An 18085-nucleotide genomic window follows, 5' to 3' on the forward strand; every position below is an offset into this window, starting at 1 on the left:
GAGAGTCACGGCCCGGCCCCGCCCGGTCCGGCCCCGCCCCGCGGCGGCCGCGAGAGCGGCACGTGGGGTTTGGGGCGGGGTTTGGTTGCCGCTCCCGCTCGGCCGCGGGCAGTCACGTGAGGCGCGCGCCATGGCGGCTCCCGCGGACGGTGAGGCGGGAGGGTCGGGCGGCACCGCCGCTGCCCCGCGCCGCTCCCCGCGCGTCCTCCGCTCACCCCCTCTCTGTTGCAGGCGCCGACCTGGAGGCCTCGCTGCTGAGCTTCGAGAAGCTGGACCGCGCCTCCCCGGACCTGTGGCCCGAGCAGCGTAAGTCCGGCGGGCCCGCGGCCCCGGGTCTGACAGCTCGGGGTGGGGTGGGGAGAGCCCGAGCGGGGCCGGAGCTCCTTGGGGCAGCTGCACGGGCCGGGCTGGGCCCGCCGGGGCCGGGCGGGGTGGCGGTGCTGCCCTCAGAGGCGCTCACACCCCGCCAACCTCCGCTTTCTCTTCCCAGTGCCCGGGGTTGCCGAGTTCGCCGCCTCCTTCAAAAGCGTGAGTGAGCGCTTTGCCTTTCGCGTTTCCCCCTTCCGTGTGATGGTAGAGCTGCAGGTTCTCTTGCGGGCTTTACATTTTCTATGAGCCGTATCTCAGTAATAACTCTTGTATATCCTACAATATACCTTTTGGTTTAAATATCTTTTTTTTTTTTTTTTTTTTTTTTTTAAATCTTACGCAGTTTACTGCATATGTGAATTATACTTTGGAAGAAATAAAGGGTTTTAAACTTTGGAAAATCCTATTTTGCGTACTGATTTTTGGCTTCTGGATGGTAGTGTGCCGTTTTTAACTCTAAAATGTCCAGGAAAAAAACAAGATTAAACATTAAAGTATCTCTGTGAAGCACACTCTTGTATTTTTGCTGTCAGTGTAACTAGTTTTCCATACAGATCGTTCTTCATTGTATAATTCTAAAAATGGACTTTTCTGATTATGAGTTCTATTTGTTTTTTCAAAACAGCCCATTACAAGTTCTCCTCCCAAGTGGATGGCTGAATTAGAAAATGATGATATTGATATGTTGAAAGGTGAGTATGAATATTGTGGACAGGAGTTGAGGTTGCCAAAGCAGATGAGTACTTACTTAAGAGGTTTAAAACAGTTGTTGTTTCAATGTTCTGGTGGTGGCCCTATGGCCTGAGATTTCTAACCTTAATATTTGCAGAATCTCCAACTCAGAAGTCTCTTTGTCTTGTTGATGATAGATGTTTTCATTAAACCATTTTTTTCCGAGAGCCTATCCAGATGTAAGTGGCAGGCTGTTTTTTGAGCACTGTAACACTGTGTATATTTCAGTCACCTTGCTTAGCCATTTTTATCACTGCGTAAGTATAGTGAGTGTCCCCTGTATTTTGAGAATTAGCGTGAATTTTTTGGAGGGGCTCAGCTGATCAGTTGGTGAGTAGCTTAGACTCATTGATTGACTTGTTCAGAGATGCTCTATATGTGTGTATCTTCCCTCACAGATCCAGGAGCTCTAATGGTGAGGCTGTATGGGCAAGTTACAGAAGGATTAGCTAGCAGGTACACTTGCTGCATGTTGCAGTTGTTAGTTTGCAGTAAACATCCTTCTGCCTCTTGTGAATTCCAGATGGTGGTGTGTGATCATGTCACAGTGACGTGTCACAGCTGCAAAGTGGAAATGAGATGAGTTAACTCTGACTTGCTCCAAGAAATGTGCTTGAACTCTCATTATTAATGTAAAATAAGTCCATTCCCTTGCATACTTTTGTGTAGCTTGTTCATGCTGCAGTGTGAACTTACAGGAACTTCCGGAGTATGGATCAAATTACTCTTTGCAATGGTGGCAGATTAAAGCATGAACTAGAGTCATGGCTGTCTTTCTCCTTACGTTAATATTAGGAGTGGAGTCAGCTTGAATTTTGAACGTAAGCTGTTTTCTGAAACAGATCTTGACAGAAGTATGGCTTGAAGGTGCTCTATGAAGTATTTAACAGGTGAACTGCTACTGGAGGACTACAGACAGTGTTAAAATTCACCTTTTTCTCTCTTCTTAAGAGTTGGGGAGCCTCACTACAGCTAACCTGATGGAAAAAGTTCGTGGCCTGCAGAACCTGGCTTATCAACTGGGACTGGATGAATGTAAGTGCTGTACACAGGTGTGACTGACTCCATTGCAGATCTTTCCGCTAAAGTATGTGCTTGCACATTTGTATCTGGAAAAATGTGTTGGCAGATTTGGCAAGTGTTTGACAGTTAGTGACCTTCTGCAACAGGATGAGAGAATGATCTTACATCTTCAACTTACAGCCTACCTGCATGGGGGAAAACACGTATGTCAGTCTGCTGTTACCCAGTGACATAGAGACTTCTGTTCCTGAGTTAACATTGTCTCAAATAAATCAGGTCACTTTGCTGAATTTCTCATCAGATACTAAAGGTATTTCTCAGAATACTTGTGGCAGTACTTCTCTCAAATTTCATGCACTGCCTCCACAGTGAAACTTGCACTTGTGTATAGGATTCTCCTGTCGCTTTGTTTTCTGCTTCTGTAGCCGTTACTTTTTTTCTGCACTCAGTTTGTGGTGGGAAGTGATGTCACTGAGTAATAAAGATGACCTTCATCCCAATTGCAAACAGCCAACTCTTACTGTGTTTTTTTGAAGAAAGAGCTCCTTTCATTGTCTCGTTTAGGACTCTTGTTAACAGGTTGATCCAGCTTTGGGGATTTCAAGAGAATTGTGGAGTTGTTTTTAATGCTACCCATGCATACCAACACATTTATTTTTTTTCTGTTTAGGTAAGCTCTAACATAGACCTTGGTTGCAGTTTCTCTTGGGCTAATACACAATGCACCAAAAATTTCAAGTCTTTCATCTTCCTTTTAGTGGGTAACACAACTTAGTAATAAACCTTTAGAGTCTTTCTGACTGCAAACCTAGGATAGCTTAATGCATTGTTAATAACAAATCATTAGGCTTGTTTTAACACACTTCAAGTTTATTTTACTTTCAGTGCTAACATCTGTTAAGACTGTGTAAAGCATTTGGTGCAGTAGAAGTTAAAGTATAACAGTGTAAAACTGAGTCAAATGCAAAGATTGGCTGATAATTGGCTTTCTCATTGAAGTTGTAGGCTCTGATGTCAGACAGTGTTGTTCTGCTAAATGGACTTTAGCAGAGCCTGAGTTGCAGTAAAGCTGGGGAGGTGTTTGTTTCCTTATTGCATGTGCAGTATTTGTTGCCTGTGTTTCCGTTTATTTTTGCTGAGAACAAGTGCAAATGTAAAGAAAAAGTGAGTGAAAACTGAACTATCTGAGGCTCAACGGTTATAACTTAAGTCTTGAATTTTCAAGCCTTATGAAAGGTTTCCATGCTTGTAACTTCTTGTCACTGAAGGCAGTTTTCCTTTACACTGTAATCCATTGAATACTTTGTGTGTTGTAATGTACATTTATCTTTGGAAAATTATTGCCAAAAATTAGTTGCAGAATTTGAACAGAAGCTGCTCAGAACTGTTTTTCCTAATACTATCATTAGGTTATTTTCTCTTATGGACTTAGATAAGTGAGAGAACAGGAAAAAAAATCCCAAAGATCTGTTCATTAAAGTTAAGGGACTTGTGGTTTTGTCTCAGACGTATTGAATTTAGTTATATGTCTGTACTGGAGTTTGCTAGTCCCCTCTTGACTTGGCTGGTTCATTTAGACTGGCTGTCAAAAGCAGGACAAAACCTGCTGCTGACCAGTCTCCTCTAGATGGCAGCATGAGGCCTCCCGCAGAAGTCTTGCTTCTTTTTTACAGAACTCCTGACGTTTCAGTTATGGTTTGAAGCTGTTCTTCCCAAGGTTCTTTTTTGTGACATATTTTCTCTTCAGAATGTGCACTGTCTTTTTTAATGGTATTTTCAAGTGTTTCAGCAATGAGGTTGAAACACAATCCTGCTTCACTGTATTAGCAACTTCTCCTTCCAGCTCTTCTCTTCTAGATCCCACCTCAAATCCTTCATATTTTCAAAGACTTGTATTTTAATCCAAGTTATTAATTACATACTGTACAGGACCAGGGTGATTCCTGCAGCACTCCATGAAAAATGTAGCTATTGAGTGACATTGCAATCATGTTGTGAGATCTGTTATACCCAGTTCACAACATACTTTACATCAATTTTCCATTAGAATTCATTAGGCAAAGTCCTGTGGGACTGGGTATCTTTTGAAAAGTTTATTTATTGAGGTACTGTTGCAACATTAGCATTGAAATCTGAATAATTGATTTGGCATGATGTAGTTTGATAAATTAATAATTACTGAGTTACATGCCATATTTCTTGAATCCATATGAACTCACTTGCTATTTTGTCTATATTAAGTGAGCTTTCTTGACAAGTTTGGAACAGATGTATTGAATGTTTTGTCCATCTTGATGGGACATCTGGCTTTCGTCTAGGAGCAGTTGAATACTGTTATCTGAATTCCACATTTTTATTATCTACAATTCCAGCTGTGTCTGACTTTTTGGCTACGGATTGCTCAGTTCCTCTTTTGGTTGCGTGCTTTTCACAGATTTCCTTTCTCTACAACTGACTTCCTCCCCTCTTTTTCCCATTTTACCTTTACTTTCTGTAACCCTGGCGACTTTGTTGACTGCCCCATGGCTTGTGGGAATCAATTTCATTTGTAAACATATAATTTAGCTTTTCTTTCCAGCTTGTTCTTTCCAGCTTCCTTCTCCCTGGTGTCCTAGTGGGTGGATTCTTACTCAGAATGTTCCTTGCAGAATATTCTTCCCTTCCTTATCCCAGGATTCACTTCAAAGTATAGCTTGCCTTCAATGAAGCATGATTTTTGTAGCATGAACCATTTAAAAAAAAAAAAATTTTACTTTCCTCTTTGAGGACAGGCTTGGGTCTCTTGTGTCTGTTTATTCTTTGTTAAAAGGTGATTTTGGAGTTCTCTAGAAGCTTCCAGGCTCAGGTCCTTGTATCAGTAAAATAATCAGTATTATTTTAAAATAATATTTTAAAAATAAATTTTTTTTTCCGCAGTTCTTCTGAGGTTTCAGCTTGTGTTTCCTTGTCTGCTTTTTAAACTCTGTAAAATTCTACCTCATCATTTTGCTTGTACCTGCTTTCCTCTGTTTGCTTTGGTTCTTAGATTCACAGAAATATTTAGGCTGGAAAAGACCTCCAAGATCATGAAGTCCAACCGTCTCACATTAGAGCTTCTATTTTCCATCCGTTAATTAATTATTTTATTGGTTCGAAGAATCAAAACCATTTTTAGTATTAAAAGTCCTGCTTTGTGGCATTTTTACTGTTGCTGTTAATGTGGGTATTCTAAGGGAGAAGGAATTGGGCTCAATGAATACACTGACTTTTAGTTGTGCATACAGTTAGGGTGACTTTGGGAGGCATAGTAACTCTTCTGAATGTGAGCTGCAGCCACCCAGTGAGTCTCATTTCTGAGTTTGGGGGAAAAAAGGTATAAAAGCCTTGTTATGAACTTTTTTCTCCCCTCTGTGCCCCTTAATTTTTCCACTTGCAGGCTTTGTTTGGACTGGAGTAGTGAGCACTGCAGAATGAGCAGACCCCAGCTAATGTGGCAGGCAAGAGGGAAATAGTTCTTTCTTGGGAGCCCAGTCACAGGCCCCCTGACTCAATGTTTGTGGCGCACAAAGCAGCAAGTTTCAAAACACTTAATGTAAATAACTACAAACTTAGATTGGAAGCTCTGTTTTTCTACTGTATGACCCATTGCACCTTTTGGAGCATCTTAGTCAAAGTTGACTTTAGAAGAATTTTAAAGTCTTGGTTTCATGAATTGGCGACTCAGAATTCTATGCATTTAAAGAAATGCCCTGTCATCCTTTGGGATATATATATACAGAGAGATGTATCTGAGAACTACATACATAAATATTTTTCTTAAAAGAAACCTAAAAGCTTGTTTTTTTCCAAACTTCAGAAAAAAACTTAGTATAAAAGTAACAGATATGTAGGATGGGTGAATGGAAAAAGCACTCTATCATTGAAGGAATGTGGTTGTCCAGGGACTTTTTGAAGGCCCTGCTATTGTTTCCCTGTGAATCTCTGATATTTTTCAGATAACACCTGCTATACTGGTTCAGAAGTCCTGAAATGTAAATGTAGACAGCTGGTGTCACAGCCATGTTTATAAAATCTCACTGATGCCAGAATGGTTATCTGGCCACTATGGTATCACAGTACAGTTCCAGTGATACTGTCAGTGTGAGACTTCCTGCAAAGCCTGTTCTACTTAAGGCCTAATATCTTTGTGAAGGTAGTGGTACTTGGTGCTGGGTGTGCCTTAAATATTAGAAAATGTGGGATAACTGACCAAACAGATATGAATATCATTTATAATTTCCCTGTCAGTGATTTTTGCTAGTCTAATCTATTGTGTTAGATTCAGTTTTTATTTGAAGATAGTTTATGATGTTCCTGTTGTAAAATTAGGAGTGACTGTATTATCCAATGTCAAATGCTCTTTCAAGAGCAATGAGACAGTTCCCAAACATGCTCAAACAAGTCTCCCTATTTATAATTTCCTGTGGTTTTGTGCACTCTGGCTAGTTGCAGGTTATAGCAACTTTGCTCCTATTTTCTTTTGGACGCTGATGTATTTTCCATATATGTTCAAGCAAATTTAAAAAAAAAAAGAGTGCAGTGGAAGAGCTGTTTGATCAAGGGCTCACAGGTTAGACCTGGATGACCTGGGAGATTGCAGATGAACAGCAAAAGGTTGGTCATCTTGTAGCACCACGCTGATAGAGGAAAAACCGTTTCAGGTTTTGTCAGTCAGTGATGGTTTTCTTTAAGATGAAGAATAAGTATATGACCAGGGTTTTTTGGCCTGGAGAGAAGCAGCTAATGTAGTATGTGGAAAAGATCTGTGAAACACTAATGCAGAGAAAATGTGAATAGGGAATGACTCCTCACTGTTTCTCATTGTATGGGAGCCAGAGAGAATAAAAGACTGTGTTGAGACAGACATGAGGAGATACTTCTGTTGTGCATTGAAGTCAGAGCACATCACCACTGGAGCTTGTGGGCATAGAGTTTCTCACTCAATAATGAGAAAAATGATTGGAAGATAAATCATTCCGGGGTGGTGAGAAGTCCCCAGTAGCTTGGACATTTTGGAGATGCAGAAAGCAGAGAGATTACTATGCATGTACAGCTATGTGCCTCCCTGCACCTATACTCTCCTGTGAAGGTTTGCCATTGGCATGTCAGCCAGGGTGGTGGGTTGGAGGAATCTTTTGTTTGATAATGAATATTATTTATTTTAGTAATAGGCCAAACTGCCTGGTAGTTAAGCAACCACTACCAGAAATCTCTGAGGGTTCCCTGTAATGGAGGGACTCTTCCAGAGACAGCAGGAGATGGATGAGCACATGAATGAGAAACAGCTTCCTTGGTCTCAAGTTAAGCTGTCCTTGGTTTTGAATTGTAGTCTTCTGCAACCTCAGCAGCCTCTGAAATTTCGGGAAAATCATAAAGGAGTCTTTCTGAATTCCAAGATATGTACAGATCACCATTTTTCCTTAGATTGGTAGTCTTTGGTTTTTCATTTTTCATTTCAGATAAATGCTGTCTGTTGTGATCTCTTTTCTGCAAGTTCAGTTTTTCTGTAGGTTTGGAGGGGCTGAGCAGTTCATCAGGATTTAACTGTAGCATTTTTTGAACATACACCCTTTGTTCTGCCAGTGATCCTTGCAGGCTGCTCTTGTCATTGAGTTTTGGATGGTGTTTTTTACCTCACTTTGATGCTGGTCATAGGCAGGATATGTTTAAATTGGGCTGTATCTTTGGTGGACTGAACTTATCTATTAAACTACAAGACAGGACATGACAGTTGCTACACTTGAACTTTGTATATACAAAGTTGCTGAATTAGAATCAAAATAAGAAAATGAAGGAAGATAATGTGTCCTTTTACTGAAATATCTTTTCTCCTTTTGTGTAATAGTTTGGCTTGCCTAGTAGTGTCTTCACTTCATGTAGGGTGAACATGCAGCGTTTTTAGGCTTCATGCAGAACACCTGGCCTTTGTACCCAAACAGGCTTCTACCAAAGATGTAATTGATCACATAAAAATATTTTCTGATCTTAACTTTTTCTTTAGTCCTGGCAGCACAGAGGCTTTTTAAGTTCAGAAGCCTTACTTTACATTTGTGAATATGGCCTCACTTCTGCATTACAGTTACCTGGTGCTCTTTCTGGTGTGTATGTACAGTTGTTTGCAACAAAATGTTTCAGGTTCTTACATTTGTAGGAAACCAACATATGAACAGATGTGTAAGTAAAGGGTGCTTTAATATGTCTTATGACGTCTTTTGAAATCTCTTGGTAGTCCATTTTAGTAAAAGCTGTATGTCCACTCTCTGTAGTCTGGAGAGTTGCATGGAAAAGTAAATTTGACTCTTACGGTTTCTTACTAGTCAAAATGAGGTTTTCGAACTGTGTAGAAGAGCAGACTCTTTCTGTAACATGAACTCTTTCTGTTTCCTTGGGGAAATAAGACTATCTAATGTGTTGTGGTGGAGCTGGAGAAGAAAACTGCCTTTGGAGAGGCAAGGAGGAAATAAAGTGAAAGAGTGGCCTGTGATTTGGATCTACATCCCACAGCAGTCCCAGTGCAGCTATTACAAAGATATGGCAGTGTTTTTACCACCTTGACTGCTGACAAAAGAGTGAGAAGGACGCTCTCTTTTTCCTTGTTAAAAGCTGGCATCTCCACAAGTGCTGTGCTTCTAGCACATATGTGCCTGTATTAATCTGAAACATGATGGCAGAAAATATGTTTTGGATTGCTTACATTGTTCTAAATATGTTGAGCTTGGAAGAGAACACTGTCTGCCAAGTCTCGTGCTTGTTTTGTTCTTAAACAAATTACACAATTTATTTACTTGCAAGGTGAACTGTCCTGCATAAGAAGAAGCCGTCTGCGATGTGTATGCTTCTGTTATTTCTGCTCTGCTTAGAATTTTCTTTGTAGCAACTATTCTTTTCTTGGTTAGTTTTCTCCATTCCCTGCCTTGCTGGGTGAATCTTCATCATGTTTCATTTTTGCTTGAAAGCATATTTCTCACTTATTTTGTTATTTAGTACTGTGTTTGGCAAGGACTTTATGTGAAATAGTATACTTCATGTGCTTCAAAGCTCAAAGGCAGAGTTTTAGATCTGGACAGCAAAATTATGCTCTTTGGACGCTGGATTTCTGTAATACACAGCTTGAGAAGTTGCTGAGCAGAGTTAGTAGACTTCTCCTGTAGAATGTGTCACATTTTGGATGGTTCATTTTTGAGTTAGGAGATGATCACAGAGAATTTCAGGAGCTCACTGTCAGCTGAAATGGTTGGTTTGGTTTTTCACAGTAGGAAAAACATGGAGGCTGTTTTCAGTTTACATTCATAGTAATTCTTGGGCCTTAGCTGATGGTTTCAGAGGTGAAAAGAACACTTAAATTGTCTGTTAAGGTGTTTATATGGCTTGTCACCATGATATCCAAGGTGCTGTGATTTCCATGTGAAACCTTGGCCTTTCTCCTGATTCTTCTTACACTCTCCTCCCACACTGTAGATCTACTGCTTCATTTTAATGCACATTGCTGTGGTAAGAGATACTCTGCATCTGCAGAGGGACAAGGAAATCACCTTTCCTTATACTGTTTGCTGGGTGGCTTATTTACAGGCAGGATTTTTCTGGGGCACCTCCTGTTGGAAGAGCGAGATGTCAGAATGCCAGCCTGAAATTGCCATTCATACATGATCTGTGAATTGGCCAATTCTGACATGCAGGTAGTTAAGAAATGATTACAGTCAGAGGAGTCGTGACCTCAACTTTTCATCATCTCCATTGGCTTGTGCCCCAGTTTGGAAGTGAAGGAGGCATAGGAAGTTTTAATTGTACCTGTGTGATTTATCCTCAGTCAGCTCTTTAATTTCTTCTGGCTGTCTGAGGTTTCCGACACGCTGTAAATTTCTCCAACTTTTTCATTATCTGCAATTTCTTTATGACTCATGAATCGGAGTGGAGAGAGAGTATGGATTTACAGCAGAGATAAACATGTCCATAAAGTCTGTATCTGTGTCAGTAATTGTACTGCTGTCAGTGACTGTCCTGTTTTACAGATCTCTCTTGGGAGAGGAACACGCTTTGCTACCAGTGTCAGAGAAGTGTTCGCTTTGATTTGCATTAACATGCCAGGAGATTAGGTTGCGGTGGTGAGGATGGAAATTGAGTTTGGACCATGGCTGCTATTGTTTTGGGTTTTTTTAATAAATGGGTGTGTATTTGAGTTGCCCTCTGTGTGCAAGAAAAAAAAAAAAAGAGGCAGGTTCAGGTTTTTCTTAAATATAAAATCAGAGAGAGACAGTATACTGATGATATCAGATATGATTCTACCCATATGCATAAATGGTGCATTCTTACCATAAAACAAATGCTGTGTCTAGGTAACTGTCATGTATGGAAAGAAATACTGCATGGATCCTTAGTGTGTTCTCTGTCTGCTGGTAAAGTGGAATGAATATTTCTGTAAGTTTCATGGAATTTCTGCATCTTTGCCTTGCCCTTTCCTTACTCTTAGGGAAAGATGCTATGGTGGACATTGATGGTGAGTACTAATGCATCATCATAGTCTCCAGGCATTGATTATTCTGATTGCTACAGAAGGAGGTGTATACTTGTGAAGTTTGAAAAAAGGAAAAAAAAATCCCTAAAACTCGCCTATATGTGTTAGAAGTTTAAACTTCTACGGTTCCTCTGTGTTTATATTTTCTGTTTGATGCCTGTTGTAGATACTTTTCTCTGTGGAATCTTCTTTTGTTAAATTCTACAGTTTGAGTTGGCTTTTTTTGTCTGTGACTTAATTTTTTTCATAGTAAGGTAATTATGTTACCACAGAATTATTCTCAAATATCCTAAGTGACTGTAAAGCCCCAAATTTCCATTATGTCAGGTATTCAGGGACTCCCAAATGCAGCTGATTGCATTTTTCTAATTCTGATGGACCTCTTACCAAAGGGAGTTTATCATAAACAGTGTCAACTCTGTGACTGGTTAGATAGCTTTAAAATGTGGTTAGGTGTAGAAGTGTTAGAAATGCTAAAATAACACCTGCCACTGCATGGTTGATTCTGGAGCCTGAAGTTGGAAGTACAACGAGGAGTTTTTCTGGTGGTAGGCAGGGTCCCATCTACCTCTGATAACTGAGTTTCCAAAGCTATATATATAAGGATCGCATGCTGAGTGGCCCAAAAGCTGGCAGGTAACTGCTTTTGAAGTGAGTGATGCTCAATGCAACAGCTGAATTCTAAATAAAAGCTGAGTTGATGAGATGCTTTTTACCAGATCTTTATTGAAATGTGGGGTTTTTTTCCTTTTCTCTTGTCCTCCTCCTCACCTTTTCCACGTGCCCATACCTAGTTTGTGAATCTGATTTTGTTAAAACAAAGGTTACCTCTGAAAGGTACTTCAGCCAGGATGTATTACTTGCTTTATTAAAAAAAGACAAAAACACCACCTCTGCCTCCACTGAAAAGAAATCCAGGACAACAAATACCAACAAACAAGAACAACAAAATAAACCCATCAAACCAATAAAAAACTCACACAAAAGATTTCCTGTACCCTGGTATTGAAGTCTAAGAACGTCTCTTCTGAAAGTCCCCTTTGTCTCCTATAGTTTGTTCAATAGTAGGAAGAAATTCTGCAATGGTTTGATCATTCCTGGAAAAGAGTTTTTGAATTTATGTTGATAGAGCGAAGGTTGATCTGGGATACTTGCTGTGGTTAAGAAAAGGAAGCCTTTTCCTTGTTAGTGGGAGAGAAGAGAAAGAAATCTGATTAATCTGAAAACCAACTGACCAAATGGCTCTGAAGACTGTGAAATCAGTCGTTTGATTCATCACCATTAACTTCTGTGGGGTTTTTGGTATGCTACTCAATGCACTAATTATGCTGAAGACATCTGGAGTGTTAGTCGTGGTTGGTCAAGTAGTGGAACACCTTGTGCAGACACCAGTTCTGCATTCTCTGTTCTTGGAGGTTTTTCGGACCTGACTCCATAAAGCTTTAAGCAGCATGATTTGACCTCATAATCGACCCTACTTTGACCAGGAGACCTCCTGAGCCCTTGTAACCCCAATCATGCAGTGACTCCATCTTTGTGTGATCTAAGATTTCTCTAGAACTGGAAGTGCATTTGAAGCCTGCATTCCCCACAGCACCAAAGGGTTCAGCTTATGAGCTTTAGGCAAGGTGCAGCTTCATGATCAGCCTCTATGGGAGCAGCTGATTAGGAACAGGAAACCTAAGACTTCCTGTGTCACAGTGATAGTTTTTAGGCTGGGGGGGGGATGATGAATGGACTTTCAAATACGGCCATTGACAGAGCTGATTACAAGTCTGTGCAGTAGGGCCCGAAGAGCCCATTTTTGTGCATAGGGAGATAAAGTCCATTCAGCACAGTTCTTTGAGCAGAATAGGAGAATGGTCCTCAGCATACACAGAGGTTCTTGTGTGTCTTGGCTGAAATGAACAGTGAAACCACCCTCATCTGTCTGGACAAGTAGAGGGTCAATGGGGCTTGACTGAAGAGCTTTTAGCCACAAAAGTAAAGGAATGGGCTGTCACATTAAAGCATTTCTACCTGCCACATGCTTGGCACAGAAAGAAACATGACTACAAACAAAATGTTCTTACATTATACTGTCAGAAGCCTATTTTTTGCTACTCTTATTCTGACAGGATAACTTGTAGACCACTGTCAGTGGAGAAATTGAGGATGGGGAAAAGTTTGATCAAGCATAAGGTTATGTGCATTTTTCCATTATAATTTAAAAATACGAAAAAGCCAAACAAATCTCAGGACTCATTCTAGCAGGGACTCTCGAACCTTTACAACTGGTCTGTATTTATTACTTAAACATCTTTTACTGTTTATATCTTTATTCAATTAAAACTTCCCACTTCTGTGTTACTAGAACATTTACTGTGCTTTTATAGATATTGGAAAGATTGTGTCATCTCTGGCTGAAATGTTTTCCTGTAATTTCTGGTGTCTGGCAGGAGTGAAGAGAGAATTTTCTTCCACAGTATGGGTTCTTGGACCTATTTGCAGAGCAGCAGCTGATCCTAGTGAAAAATCTCACTAGAGTGTGACTTGGGAGACTTGGCTCAGTTTCTGGTACTACCCCTCTTCTGCTTGGTTCATTTATCTGCCTTCTTACATGCCTTTTCCTGTCTCCCCAGCTGTAAGGTGGAGTTCATGTTAACTTGAAAGGCATTGAAAAAATAATGAATTTTAAAAACCAGCATATAAAGCATTTATTGTTAAGTATCCTTTGCTGTGTGCTGCTGTTTGTTGTTTCCCCCTGCTTGCTGCTATTATATGCCACAGGAAGGTATCATTAGAATATTGTGTTGGTCATCAGAAGTAAAATGAGAATATGATAATAAAACATCCCAGTATCAAGTGCTCTTCAGCCTGGGACCCAAGCAGGGTAGCTAAGGAAAAGCAAGGCTGTTCTCAGCCATTTGCAGACATTCTATATATAAAGGGATTTCTATTTGCAAGCAGCATAAAGGTTGGAAATTATTAATCTGTAACCGTTCTAATGCCAGAGGCTATTTACCTGTTTCGTTTGCTATATCCCTCTTCAGTTATCCTAATTTTGGATCTAGTGATAATGCATACAAAGCTATGTGGAAATTTGCCAAGCATTTTGTCACTTTATTGAGTGGTTTCAGTCGTTCTGAGCATGAAGTCTTCTGTAAGATCAATAGTGAACTTGCCACCTTACCTCTTGCATCTGCAGTAAATGCAGCTTTGAACATCCCATCTTTACAATGTTGCTAGACCAAGTCTGATAGTATCTGTCTCTTATTGCTTCATTAACTTGTGAGCATTAGAACAAGATAAAAATGCCCTAAAGCCTCTTATCTGATGATTGTTGTAACCTTCTGAGTGCCATTAGTTTAAGTTTGCAATCAAATGCTTCCCCTGAGTATAAGGAGCACTGATTAAACCTGAAGTGTCCCCAGAGGCTTTTACAGCTGTCATGGGGGCAGTGGCTTCCCCTTTTCCAAAAGTAAAAGGAGGGCTGCAGGTCCCAGTGGGGGGGGCCACTCTGCAGACATCCACGTGGCTGCCCCAGCTGTTCTGCTTTGCCTAATGAATTGTTTTACAAGGAGAGGCTGGATATTGTCATCACAAGCTGCCTTCCCCAGGGACTGAAGCCAGCCTGATAATGACTAATGTTAGTGATAGTAATTGAAGTGTGATGGCTCTCCAGGGACTTTCACACATGCAGAGCTGTCAGGCACTTGTGGCTGGTACACTCCCATGAATACTTCAGAAATGCTTTTTAATTGCTTGACTTTCATAACTAGTTCCCATCCATCTCCTGCAGAAATACACATTTTAAGGGGATAAGGAAAAGGAGCTGAGGACTCTGCTAGGACCCTTGGTGTACACATGTAGTTACTGTCCTGACATGTTTCCAGTAGGGATGGCTGAGTGTTCTTGCTGCCCTTGGTCTTGGTGTGGACTTGCTCGGTGTCTGCACAGGAATGTGCAACAGATTACACCTGAATGTACCTTTTCTTTTATGCCTAAGCCTTGTGTTCTTAATGCACAAAGATTGTACTTTATTCTTAAAGAAGACAATAACTTTATTTAACAATACCAAGGGATTGCTGCTTTTCATAGCATGGAAGCAATGACAGCTATTTGCATTTTCTTAGGCATTGAAAACTAAATGTAAGATAGAATAAAAATCTTGTAAAACCATAGCATATCCATGTGTCCCAGTATGACTGGAGTTTATGGCCATGAGATTCTGGGAATTTAGGGCAGAGGAGTAACCAGTTTATGTAAAACAGTGATTTTTGTTCTAAAAATATTCTTATTTAGAAGTGCATTGTTGAATAGAGCAGTGGGCCTGAGACAAAAATAGCTCCAATGGGGTACTGTGCTCCTGACTTCCAGGCTCTTAATTTGAATTTGTCAGGGTGCTGAGATGTTTTGCATTGCCTCTGTCTCTACAGGAAGGTTTTGCTGTGGCTTTTTGAATTCTTGCTGGAGATCAAAAAAGGAAGCTTGATGCTATTGCCAGCAGAGTAGACATACTACCTCTTCTTATCATATTCATTGCAAGTTTGTTCTTCACCTCCCCCCTCCAGTGAAGTGTTGGCTCTTAGAAATTTATTTTGGTAATAAAACATTACTTTATACTTGCCCATGAAAGCATGTTTGAAGGCTGTTTGTGGATTCTTTAAAGTGTCCAAGAGATTGTTGTTCCCTAAGCACACTGCAAACTCGTGTCATAATTAAATCTGATGAATTAATGTGCAGAAAGTTAAGCTCATAACTTTTAGTGGTTAACTTAGGCTCTTAAAATGTAGACCCAAACCTGTGGTTGGTGTGCTGTAATTTGGTTGTCAGTCTCAAAATTGTATGCTTCAATGGGTTTTGGTTCTGAGAAAATGGGTAAATTTATTCTTGCTATTTTTGGTCACAATGAGGAGATAATAAAGTTGTGCTTACTGCTTTTCACAGTTGTAAGTCTTGACAGTAAAGCTAAAAGATATAGTTCAGTTATTTTCTTGCAATTTATCTCACAACTTGGACTGTAATTGTGGAGGTGGGAATAGGAAACTCCATGCTGTGTAAGAAGAGATTTTCAGTTTGTAATTTAGTTGTACTGATTGGTTGCTACAGCAGAAGCACAAGAGTGGAGGTAATTGAAAGGCATCTAATAACTGATTAGGTAGATTTAATTTATGTGTTGTTTTGAGCACTGTTTTAGTGAAAGCTTGTAAACTTTATTATAATAAATTCAGCAGAATATATTTTCTGTGTAGAAATTATTTTACATTGATAGGGCTTTTTCATATGGAGAGCTTTTGTGTTATGAGGAATATATTTTCAAATATTGTTTAAATTTCAAAAGTGACAATTATTTTGGTGTCACTATGCACTGTCATGTAAAATTTTGTTTTTCAGGTATTTTTTTCCCATATATTTTCAGGTGATTTTTTACAAACATATGTATTATAAAGTAGTATCTCTAAGTCCTTGCAGAACTTTCCCCAAACCTACTATTACATTTTAAAGCTTTCCAAGTTTACTAGCAAGACAATAAATATTAGCTCCTATATTCTTCAAATTAAAATGTGACTTGTGTTTTCTCACTGTTCAGGTCTGTTCTGCTGAACCAGGTAAAATCGGGTTTGGTGGAAGAGAATCTGTGAAGAGCCCAGATGTTGCATTAAGCAATATTGGTGCCCTTCTCCTGGAGGGTTGCTGAACTGTTATCCCATGGTAGCTCTAGAGGGCTCTCTGCTGTTGGAAATGTCTCATTTCCAATGACTTACATGACAAAGGTCTTAATAACTTGTTGGTCGTTAAGGAGCTCATAACACTTTTTTTTGTAAATGCTAACCTCATTGTCGTCAGCAAAGTATAGCATATGCAATTAGAATCTAATTTTCTCCAGTGTCAATTAAAGGGTCTCATTTTTATTCTGAACTGTGTTGTACTCTGCCTGTAAATGTCTGTCACTTAAGTTACAGGATTTTTGTGGTGTAGGAAGTAATTTTTGTGTGTGCAGTTTGTGATGTTCCTTGTGAAGTCACTAAGAGTATGATGTTGCTGACAATGACTGTGCAAGAAAGAGAGGAGATAATCATCCCAGGCTTTATTGTAATCATGCAGTTTGTTACTGCAGTAGCTTTAAAAGTATACGGACATTGTTTCAGGAGAATTGGAAATAGACATATAAGTTGGAGGACAAGATGGGACAGGACAAAAGTATGAAGAGTAATTTTCAGCAGAGTAATAGGTACTTGTCCTCAAGTTCTATCAAGGCTTTAGAAAGGAAAGAGTACCTTCTGGTAATACTTCTGGTTTTATTTTAAAACCCTATGGGTGTTATCCAGGAACATGAATTCCAGTTCTGCTTGATGGGTAGGCAGTGGTATGCTGGGTTTGACTGGGTATTTATATCAGATTTGGTTGCATTAAAATGGACTTTAAACTGGTTAATTTGAAAATCATTGGTTAATTTGACTTTAAACTGGTTAACTGGCTCACCCAATGTTGAGTTCTCTGTTCTAATAGTAAATTCTATTCTCTAATAGTTTTGTAGGGTTTTTTTCTGTGTATATGCCAGTGCTACATTACTTTCACTCTATTGTGTTTTGAAAGCAGTGAAAAGTAGAAATAACTAGGAGTAACATCTGTGAAAACTACAAGACTAGAAATAACATCTGTCTAGACTAGAAATAACTGCAACATGATTGCAGCTTACGTTTTGCAGCACCTTTGGGCATCATGGGTTGGATGTCTGTTATGGACAGTGCTGCAGTTTTCTGCATGATAAGGAGCTTACATATTGAGGGAGTGAAAATCACGTTGAGTTTGATGCTCAGTGAGCTTCCCAGTGGAAACATGCATGAGTGTCCTATTTTACCTGCTCTGTGGTGAGTTCTGTCTTGCGTATTCTGCAAAGCCCTTGTTTGAAATCACCCTTGTGAATTTACTGCTGAAGGGGGAAAAGGTGAAGTATGGATAGACTCAGGAAAGGAAGAGGTTGTTTTATTTTCATTGGTAGCATTTGCAGTTCCCCAAGCAATGAGGGCTGCACAAACTGGCTGTTGAGAGCCACAACTTGATTAGATGTTTGGGTGTGTTGTAAAATCCTGTGGTGTCTGCCTCTTGTGCCAGCCTGAAAATCCTCCTCGTACAGTGGGGGAAAGGTATTGAGAAATCTTTCATGTAAATTCTGTGTCTTCTTCCTTCTTCTAGAAACTACATTTCATAGTAGGAAAAATACACAGAATCACCCTTATTTGCAGAAAACACAAACTAATAACAACTAAGCTATTGATTACATTTTCAGGCAGTAAAAAGATACTTCTTCCAGGATTCGTTTCCCCATGCCATCCTTGACTTCAAACACCTGCAACATACAAGTTCTGGTTGTAGATGAATTCACTCAGTCCTCCTAGCATTTTGGATGTATTTATTGCATGTACTACATCTTTTCATGTCTCACCA

The 18085-nt window shown here is 39.9% G+C and overlaps 1 protein-coding gene across 2 annotated transcripts in view; it reads left to right on the forward strand.

Annotated features, from left to right (window-relative positions):
- The first annotated feature begins 68 nt into the window (after positions 1–68).
- Positions 69–18085, forward strand: part of LIN52 (lin-52 DREAM MuvB core complex component) — a 40667-nt gene continuing 22650 nt past the window's right edge. Inside the window, exons 1-6 of one of the 2 annotated variants that reach the window (XM_066188485.1) lie at positions 69–149; positions 232–306; positions 491–528; positions 995–1061; positions 2053–2136; positions 2231–2588. In XM_066188485.1, the coding sequence (XP_066044582.1) occupies positions 131–149; positions 232–306; positions 491–528; positions 995–1061; positions 2053–2136; positions 2231–2247 (300 nt within the window). In that variant the 5' untranslated portion in view covers positions 69–130 and the 3' untranslated portion in view covers positions 2248–2588. Of the gene's footprint in view, positions 150–231; positions 307–490; positions 529–994; positions 1062–2052; positions 2137–2230; positions 2589–18085 lie in introns of those variants that run through there. The other variant, XM_066188484.1, reaches the window with a different exon arrangement.

Source organism: Chamaea fasciata, unplaced genomic scaffold, assembly GCF_029207755.1.
Source record: "Chamaea fasciata isolate MVZ Bird 193981 ecotype frontalis unplaced genomic scaffold, bChaFas1.0.hap1 SCAF_7, whole genome shotgun sequence".
NCBI classification, from domain to species: Eukaryota; Metazoa; Chordata; class Aves; order Passeriformes; family Sylviidae; genus Chamaea; species Chamaea fasciata.